The 10,316-nt window shown below is 49.1% G+C and overlaps 1 protein-coding gene across 1 annotated transcript; it reads right to left on the bottom strand.

Annotated features, from left to right (window-relative positions):
- Positions 1-676: 676 nt before the first annotated feature.
- Positions 677-1,928, bottom strand: Ptgdr2 (prostaglandin D2 receptor 2). Its single transcript, XM_051192098.1, has one exon. The coding sequence runs from the start codon at positions 1,841-1,843 to the stop codon at positions 677-679; it is 1,167 nt and encodes a 388-aa protein (XP_051048055.1). The 5' UTR covers positions 1,844-1,928.
- Positions 1,929-10,316: the final 8,388 nt, after the last annotated feature.

Here is a 10,316-nt window from a genome sequence, read left to right as displayed (position 1 = left end):
TATGCTGAAGGCTAGAGTGTAGGCTCTGGTGCCAGTAGCCCTGAAATGGGGCAGTGAAGATCCCTGAGCTGGAGTTGACACATCTATGAAGTTAACAAGCTGACCAGCAAGGTTGTATAATAAAAGCATCTGGCTCAAAGGCCAACTGGGGATTAAAAGTGAAGGTGGTAGGCTGGAAACTGCTTCTCAACCCTTACCCCCAGTGTACCCCCAGATACACTATTGTTCATTGACAGAGCCGTCCCATCCTCAAAGCAGCTCCTTGATGACATGTGGTCTGAGTTTAACCCGTGTGACTCCAATTATCCTTGGGCCAGCTCCTGGGAGGTCTTAGAAGTACAAAATTTTATCCCCACCCTCATCAGTTACCCTAGCAATATCCCTAGACAGTTAAAGTACTTTCTTCTTAAAAGTGTAAACTGGTGGCCAGTGGTCAGAACTAGGTAGTTAGTCAAAGGCCACTCCACACTGCAAGATTAAGACGTTTAGGAAAAATTGCTTTCTATTCACTTTGCTCCTGAAGATGCAATCATCTAGGGCACTTCCATAAGCTGGTTCTAGCACTGGCTATGTACATTTTCAACAGAGTGTGGCGAGATGCCAGGGGTGTGTGGGCGTGCTGTCCGCCTGTGCTGATCTAATCGGAGGTGGATCTCAGCGCGTGGTTCAGTGAGCCTCACTTCTGGGACTGCACTGGGACCCTCTGCTGAGTCTCTGTACCACCACCCCGCATCCAGCGAATCAAGCGTGAAGGATGCAGTGGGGGAAGCCGGCCAGACAGTAGGAGGGTGGAGGTTGAGGTAGCAGTGGAGGAGGCACGACGGCGGCGGCTGCCAGGCCCACCACTCAAATCGCTGTCATCCACCAACACGCTTTCAAACACCGCACGCAGTGAGCTCCTTAGTTTGTGCATCATGTCCGGACAGGTGAGCACGTAAAGCAGGGGATTGACCACGCTGTTGAAGAAAGCCAGGCTCGTGACGAAGGGCAGCCCACGTAAGGCGAGATGCCTTAGCGTGGTGACAGCATGTGCATATGCCTCCAACAAACTGAAGATATGGTAGGGTCCCCAGCAGAGCACAAAGGCCGCCACGATGGCGGCCACCAGACGCACGAAGCGGCCTTTCCTCTGGCGGCCACGGTGGCGCAGTTGTAGACTCACGGCCACGTGGCTCAAGGCGATAATGGCCAGAGGCACAACGAAAGCCAGCAAGAACTTGCTCAACGCCAGGGCCTTCTGGCGGTAGTTGCATGTGCCCTCGCGATCTGGCCCTGGGTTCAAGAGCAGCATGTTATAATAGCACATGATACGGCCGTCCAGCCGTGTGATGGTGTCCCTGAATACAAAATAGGGTACTGTGTTTAGCACCGCCAGACCCCAAAGCATCAGGCAGACTCTGTGTGCCACCGCCACCGTGCGGTGGTTCTGTGCCCACACCGGCCGCACCACCTGCAGGCAGCGGTCCAGGCTGATGGCGCTGAGCACGAAGCCGCTGGCAAACATGTTGAGAAAGAAGATCGAGGAATGAAACTTGCAGAAGGTGGTACCCAGCTCCCACGAGTGGCCCACCGCCAGAAAGTATGTAAAGAAGGGCAGGGAAGCGGCTGCTAGCAAGTCGGATAGTGCCAGGTGCAGCACCCAGGTGGTGACCACCGTCTGGTGCATTCGACAGCCCACCACAAACAGGATGAGTCCGTTCTCCACCAGACCCAGCAGCGCAGCCAGCCCATGCAGCAGGACCGACACGTGGTCAATATAGCGGATGCTAGAGTTGCTGTGGCTTGGAAGCTGGATCATTTCCTCCAAGAGCGGACAGAGCGGCTTCTGTGTGATGTTGGCCATGGTGAAGTGGAAGAAAGGAGGGCTGAGTCTGGCACCTGGGAACCAGAAGCCTGCAGCCTAGGCAAGAGAGGAACCTATCTCAGAGTTGCCAGTATGACCCGGCAATAGGATGGACACTGGAAATCAGTGAGGCTAACCAAGGCAAGAGACTAACATCCCAGCCTGCCCTCTTCCCCCAGTGCAGTTTTGGGCAAGCCAAGTGTAGCCTTTCTGAGCCTGTGTCCTCCTAGAATGACTGTCTCTCTTAACAGTCCCTAGCTTGTAGGACTACTGGAACAACAAAATGAGAACTATTTGAAAGGATGTGAGGTGACGGGGCAGTGGTGGCCCATGCTTTTACTCCCAGCACTTAGGAGGCAGAGGCAGACATCTCTATGAGTTCAAGGCCTGGATGGTCTACAGAGTGAGTTCCAAGACAACCAAACCTGTTTCTCAGAGAAACTCCATCTCAAAAAACAAACACAAATAAACAAAACAAAAGGGTGTGAGGTAGATGGGGCAAATAGAAGAGGACCTGAGTTTGATCCCAGCACTGAGATATAAATAAAGTAGGGCTTGCAATCTCGGTGCCTGAGGGAGGTAAAGACAGGTGGGTCCTGGGGGCTCACTGACCAGCCTAGCCTAAACTCAGCAATGAAACCCAGGCCCCAGAGACTAACTCAAAAAAACATGGTAGGGACTGGAGAGATGGCTCCACAGAAAAGCACATTCTGCTTCTCCAGGGGACCAGTGTTTGGTTCCCAGTGACTGATTGGGCAGCTCACAACACCCTATATAACTTATTCCAGGGGATCCAGGGCCTCTATAGGCACACACACACACACACACACACACACACACACACACACACACACTTTAAAATAATCTTTTTTATTTTGTTTTTTGAGCCAAAGGTTCTCTGTATAGCTTTGAAACCTGTCCTAGAACCCACTCTGTAGACTAGCCTGACCTACTCACAGAGATCCACCTGCTGCTGCCTCCGGAGTGCTGGGATTAAAGGCATGTGCCACCACTACCTGGCTAATATAAATCTTTTTAAGGTGGACAGCTCCTTAAGGAACACCACTCAAGTTTGGCATCTGACTTATGCACACACATACATATACCTGCATTCATGTGCGCACACACATATACACTTTAATAATAATAATCTTTATAAGGTGACTGCTCCTAAGGAACAGTCAAGGTTGACCTCTGGCTTACACTTATACATAACACACATACAAAAAGGGAACCAGCATAAAGCAGGCACTGCATCAGTACCATTATGATTAATATTAAGAACCTGTCCAAGATCACAAAGGTCAGACCAGACAGGACTCATTTTCTTAGTTCCCAGAACACAGAAGGATGGGTGTGGCCCCTGATAAAAGATGGGAGGTCTGTACCACCCAATACTCCAAGTCTTACCTTGTTGCAGTTCCTCCTAGAGAGCCTGTCTTCTCAGAGGTGACTGCTTGGGTATGCTTAGGAGTCAGATCAGGGAGCTGGCCCCTCCTCTGATAGAAGAAGAGATAAGAGAGATGCCTGAGACCTGGCTGGAGGAACTATCACATGAGGTTTCTGGGGACCCAGGGAGGGCAGCGGCAGTCCTGTCTGTCCCAGGAAACCCATCTCCATTCACTCACTCCCACACTCGGCCAATAGCCACATTGAGCAACGTCTCAGGTGCTCTGGTAAACCAGGTTCTGTGCATGCTTACAGCCTCATGGAGAAGCTCAGGGCCCTGTGATGAAGCTGGAGTCAGGGAAGGCTGAGGGGATCAGGTTGTATACTCTGCAGAAGGGAGAAAATGAAAGCAGGGAGTGGGAACTCAGGTTGTGCCAAGCACTCATGACCTTCCAGGGAATGTGGGAGATCCTCTAACTGATGCTTCCTTATGGCTCTGAAAGAAATGTGCCAGGACTCTCCATCCCATTGCACAGATGAGAAAACTGAGACATGAGTGTTTAAAGTGCTAGTTGAGCCGCCCAACACAGCTGTATGGAAGAGGGACTCTTCAGTCCCCAGCCTGCCGTCTCTCTAGCTTTGCAAGTGACGATAGAGGAAGAGAAGGAAAGAGGAGGATGGTACCGGGGACTTCAGGGATCCTCTTCCCAATAGAAAGAGTATCCAGAATGGAAAAATCTTCTCTGTTCCGGGGACCACTGTCCTTCCTAGGGTAGAGTTCTGGGACACCAAGCTAGAATTTCTCTGACAGGATACCTCTTGGCGCTAGGTCATCTGGAGCAGGATCTCCTAATTCTTCCTAATCCTTCTTTCTAAACTTTAGCATCTGCAGAGCAGTTACACTCATCTTAATCCAGTGACAGTAGCACTTAAGAAGAGGAAACGGAGGTTCAGAGAGGCACAGCAGCTGGGCCAGTGCTCTGGAGGGAGACTAAGGCTCTCCTCCCAGCAGGCAGGTGCGAGCCACTCTCTCTGCCCTGAGATGGTCCCTGTCAGCTTCAGTGTCCACATCATGTAGGGTGCTCAGAGGACAGTGCCACTGCACTCTTGGGGACCACCCGCCCTGGTCTCTCAGCTACATGGAGACATTGTCAAGACCCAGATTTTGGAGTGCCCTGCAGCTAAGATCCTGCTGTAGTGGGAACCCCAGCTTTGCAAAGTCCTGGGCTTAGATTCCTGTTCCTCGGCTGGCTTCCAGCTGGGTGATCTTGTCAGTTTCTCTAAGCTCACTGTGTGATCCTGTCCCCACACCTGAGATTGCTCTGTATGGTGGCCCTGATTGGACAGCTCATCGTTGTGTCTACCATCTAGCTAGCATTCCTTCTGGGCACCAGCCCTCAACTGGCTCCTAAGCCCATCCCCTTGTCCTCCTAGCTAGGAGCAGCCCTCTCTCTAGTCCTGAGAGGGCACCAAGGCTGCCCAGCCCCCGGGAGACTGGCTCCTTACCTAACCACAGAGTGAGCAAAGGTTGAGCCAGGGAGGCTGGCAGCTTCTGAAAGCAGCAAGACTGGGCACCAGGCAAGTGACAGGAAAGGAATGAGCTGAAGGAGGAAATAGCTGTCAACCCAGAGGGCAGGGGTGGGGACACTACATTCAAGGTCTTTCATCTCCATCCGGGCAACAAGCCCCTGCTCCACCCCTTCTCATCGTGGTGGACTCTGTAACCCATAGGACAGTGTAAGTTCTTGACTGCCAGTACCCCGACACAAAGACCCTCTGCAGAGAAGCACTTCAGGCCTTCTGAGCTCCCAAAGCAGCATAGGTTCCCCGTCCTGAGGGACGGAGGAAGCAGTGTGGAGCCCCTTGGCGGGGAGGCCGGCACTTCCCCTTGCTGGGTGCTGCCAGCTGTGAACAGGAGCAAAGTCTTCTCACAGCAAGGTGGGAAGCGGTGGGTCACAGGAACACCTGGCACATAGTAAACGCTGACAAAGGTGGCTTCTTTCCCATCCACTGAAAAGTAGGGAAAGTGGGTAGCTGTTTACAATGAGGGTTCCTAATGAAAATAGATCCCGAGACCAAGGGGGGAGAAGGGTGAGTCTTAGCAGTGTGCATTCTATTATTACTTAACGTGTGTGTCTGTGTGTGTGTGTGTGTGTGTGTGTGTGTGCGCGCATGAACACACATGTGCACACCAGCATGAGTTGATATGCACAGCATACATACCAGTGCTAACAGAGGGCAGAAGACAGCATCCAATACCCTGGAACTGGATTTATAGGCAGTCATGAGCTGTCCAGTGTGGAGGCTGGGATCTGTGCAGGCACTTTGTAAAAGCAGTAAGTACTCTAAATTGTTGAGCCAGCTCTCTAGCCCCCTTTGTATCTTATCTTTTAAGATAGGACTTCTCATTGATTTTTAGCACTCACCAGTTGGCTAGACTGCCTGTCTGGCCAGCAAATTCAGGTCCTAATGCTTGCTCAGCAAGCACTTTACCAACCAAACTCTCCAGCCCATCACCTGAGTCCTTATCTCTCCTTCGTTTCTTGGAGTCAAGAACCTTCCTTCAATTTCAACATCCATACCCAACAAAACATGTGACAAAGTCAATGTCCCCAGATTGTGGCAAGAAGACCTTGCTCACTGGAGGGTTGGGTTCTTGATACACTTGTGTAAGGGTTAGAGAGTGAGGACAGTCCTATGCCAGCATGAGTGTTCCTCACATTGCCTCAAGACATGGGTCAGCAAGAGCCTTGGTTGTCCAGACCCTTAGCCACACAGAATGTTTCCCTTCCCCCGGACCATGATGCTTGCAGCCCTTCCTAAAAGTGCATAGACCTACACACTCTCAGGATAACATTCATCTGTCGCCTCTATGGCCTGCGTCTGAATTGTACCCATAGGCTCATGTTTTGATTTCCAGCTGGCTGTACAGTTTTGGGAGGTGTGGAACTTAGCAGGCAGAAGTAGGACAGTAGGGGTGAGACTTTGTGGTTAGACCCATCCCCTAGTTCCTGGCTCACACTTTGATTCCTGTTCCAACATCATGAACAGCCTACCCCATACACTTCCATTGCTGTGGCTTGAACTGCTCTGCCATACATTTCCTGCCAGGACCAATATAAACCTTCTTTTCCTTAAGCAGCCATGTCATGTATTTGGCCATAGCAACACAAACATAAATAATATGCTGCCTAACCTACACAAGCATGGACAAGGCCATAAGGAAGGCAGATGGTGTGGTGGTTAGGCCAGGACCTTCAAGCCAGACTACCTGTATTTGGATCTGGCCCTGCCATTCCCTAGCTATGTGACTTGGGGTGAATAACTCCATAGCAGTAAAATAAGACTCTTAAAAGGTCTTCCTGGAAGCCAGGCGTTGGTGACACACGCCTCTAATCCCAGCACTCAGAAAGCAGAAGCAGGAAGATCTCTGTGAGTTTGAGGCCAGCCTGGTCTGCAGAGTGAGCTCCAGGCCAGGCTCCAAAGCAATACAGAAAAATACTGTCTCAGAAAAAAAAAAGTTTTCCTAGGACTGGAGAGATACCTCAGCATTTGAGTCTAGTATCCAGCACTTTTCTGAGGAGGCTTTCAACCATCTGTAGCTCCAGCTCCAAGGGCCCCAATGCCCTCTTCTAGACTCCACAGCCAATAGCACCAATTACACTCACATCTGTACCTGGACATACATACACTCACACATGAAAAATTAAAAATGAGTCTGCACAAGAGCTTCCTTATTTTGCCCAGTCCCAGCATTTACAGGGATCAGTGTGCAGTCTGCTGACTGGACTAAGAAAGAATTCCTTCTTTCCCTAATAGACATATCTCAGCACCAAGGCCTGTATAGACTTCCCTCAGAATATCAGCCACCCAAGTCCTCCCTTTGTGCAATGAACATCCTGCACAGATTCTTGTGGCAACCATGTTAAGGGGCTTTCTTTCCAGATAAAAGCCTTTCTCTCCTGACTTTTCTCAATTCTCACTTTTAATCCTGTCATCACTCTCATGTCTTGCTTCCCAGCCCTCCCTGAGTATGTCTTATTGCTAAATAAAAAAGTTTCTAAGCCCTAATAAAGTTACAAAAACAAACCAAAGAAAGAATTCCCTGGAATGGATCTCTGAGGCATTTTCTGAAGAGTGAAGAGCACGAGGCATCTTCCCCTTGTCCCAGAGGGCCTTGTGGGATCCTGGATAATTGTGTATGGCAAAAGCAGCTTCTATGCATGTCCTCAGAGCCAAGCTCCTCCAGCAGAAGTGTCCAGAAAAGGATGTCGGCATGTCTCATGCCTCATGCTTCTTGCCCTAGGAACTGATTGAACATTAGTTGAACATTAGCCACTCTAAGAGTCTCTGATGTGTGCCAGAGTAATGGGGGTTCAGGGGACTAGGCTCACTGTCTGGGAGTAATAGGCAGAAGGCCTGACTGGCCAAGCACCTTGCTTAGCCAGAGACAAGGGGGAGAAAGACCAGTCAAAGGGGGATTAGGCCAGCCTGGGGGAAAGGAGGCTGTCAGTGCTCCCTGGGAGCAAGTGTGAATGACAGTAACTGGAACCTTAGGAAGGAGCTAGCATAGCACAGACCACAGCTCACCCAGGCTGGGGAGAAGACCCACTCCGTAAAGTGTTTTGCCACACAAGCATGAGAACCTAAGTTTGGATCCCCAGAATCCACATGAAAAGCTAGACACAGCAGTGCACACCTGTAATCCCAGTGCTGGAGAAGTGGGGACAGACAAGTCTCTGGAGTCCACTGGCCCTCCAGTCCAGCCAAGTTGGTGAGTCCCAGGTTCACTTGAGAAGCACTGTCTCGGAAGACAAATAAGGTATGTATTTACTTACATGTGGATATTAGCTGTTACATCAGTGATAACCAAGACTAAATACATAAAACCACAGAGGGTAGGTATAGAGTAAGGGACTAGAGGAAACAGAAAGAAACAGAGCTGATAGTTATGGAAGGGTTGGGCAGGGCTGGCATGGGAGGGTCACATGCAAAGGAGGAGGAGAAAGGGAATAGAGGAGAGACAGCTAAAATTAAGGAGCATCTGAGGAGTAGTATGGAAATACAATACAGTAGAAACTTTCTAAAATATATACATATATGAAGGTAATCTAAAATTGCCAAATAAATGGTGGGGAGTCCCACCAGGCTATCTAGTCACCAAAAGAAGCTTCCACTGCCAGGATTAGGTTACATCTAATTCAGTTGTTGGCCAAAAGGGCCCCACTGGAATTCCTAAACAACCCAAGCTATTGCCAAGACTATAGGTTGCTCTGCACAAACTGACAGAGAGGCCCCATTGCTGACACCTACACAACTCATTGAAGATGGAGGTGTCAAGCTGCTCCCTACATAGAGTCTTCACCTCTATGTCCCAGCTTCCTTGGTATAGGAACCTAAGCTGCACACTATCGAAAGAGAAACACAAACACCAACCCAGCCACAAACTTTATCTACAATGGTATGCGGCCTGCAAGACCTGCTAATACAACGGTGGCACAAAGCTTGTGGGAGTAACCAACAACGTCTGCTTTGACGTAAGACCCACTCCACAAGATGGAGTCCATCCTGACACTGCTCGAGTGGTCAGGGACCTGGGGTAAAACCAAATACTACTGTTATTAAAAAAAAAAAAAAAAAGAGCAATAACTCCTAATGTCATTTTATCTATTCTCATGGGCCAGTGCCTGGCTTAGCCAATATCAGAGAAGCTTCCTCCTACATCAGATAGAAACACAGAGACCCACAGCCAGAGGTTATGCAGAGAGTGAAAGACCTTGGAACTCTCAGCCCTAAATGGGATGTGAGAATCCTCCCCCTCAGAGCTCAGGACACCTGGAGGAAGAGGAGGCAGAAAGAGGGGACAGAGGACACCAGAGAACAGGGCCCTCTAAGTCAGAGGGGCAAAGCTCATATGAACTCAGAGACGGGCAGCAGGCGCAGGGCCTGCATGGGTCAGCACCAGCTCCTCTGAATAAATGTCATGTTTTCCAGTTTAGTGTTTGTGAGATTCTTCAATGTGTCAACAAGTTGATTTTTGTGCCTTCTCTTAGCTCCTTTTCTTCTGTTGGTTTGTCTTTTTCAGTGTGACAGATTTTGTTTTAGCTTTAGTTTTTTCTTTAGAGACAGGGTTTCTCTATGTAGCCCTGACTGTGCTGGAACTCACTCTGGCCTGGAACTCAAGAGACCCACCTGCCTCTGCCTCCCAAGTGCTGGCATTAAAGGCATGTATCACAATCTCCTCGTTTTACCTTATTATATTTTATTTTGTTATATTTTTAAAATAAATGATTGACTGAATGAATGAAAACCTAGCCACTATGGTAAAGCTTAACAACTGAACTGTCATTTATGCCTGCTGGGAGAAGGAAAATCAGTTTTCTCCAGTGGAATGACACTGAGTCTATCAAGACTTCAGGGCAAGGCAGGCATGTTCAGGAGAAGGTGACCAACATAGAATGGACTCCACAGGTGTGTGTGTGTGTGTGTGTGTGTGTGTGTGTGTGTGTGTGTGCTCTTATTTGGTTACAGTTTGGTGGTTTTTGTTTTGTTTGAGTGGCATTTTACTTTGTTTCCTGGTTTGGGAGGATTTTGTTGTTGTATTGGACTTTTGTTTTGTTTTGTTTTAGAAAGGATTTAAAGTTGGGTGAGTAGGGCCAGGGAGAGGATCTGGAAGGACTTGGGAGAAAGGAGGAATATGATCAAAATATATTTATTTTTTTTAATTAAATAATAAAAAAGAAGCAAAATTTACTTTTTAGTTAAAAAGAAGAAGAGGGAAGTAGAAGGCTGAGGTGCTGGCTCTGTGGATAAGAGAACTTGCTCTACAAACATGAGGGTTTGGGTTTGCATCCTCAGGACCATGTGAAAGGCCAGGTGTGTAGATCTCTGTGAGTTTGAGGCCAGCATGGGCTACAGAGCTAGTTCCAGGACAGCCAGGGCTACACAGGGTAACCCTGTCTTGAAAAACCATAAAAATAAAGTAAAATCAGGTGTGGTTGTGCATATCTATAACCCCAGCACTGGGAGGGACAAATCCTGAGAGCTCTCTGGCCAACCAGCCTAAGCTGAACCCTTGAACTCC

Source organism: Phodopus roborovskii, unplaced genomic scaffold, assembly GCF_943737965.1.
Source record: "Phodopus roborovskii unplaced genomic scaffold, PHOROB, whole genome shotgun sequence".
Lineage (NCBI taxonomy): Eukaryota > Metazoa > Chordata > Mammalia > Rodentia > Cricetidae > Phodopus > Phodopus roborovskii.
Note: the sequence above shows the minus strand (reverse complement) of the source record. Positions and strands in the feature narration are given on the sequence as shown.

Bases quoted from the DNA above. Each gene is read 5' to 3' on its own strand.
- Ptgdr2 (XM_051192098.1), bottom strand. From the start codon at position 1,843: ATGGCCAACATCACACAGAAGCCGCTCTGTCCGCTCTTGGAGGAAATG.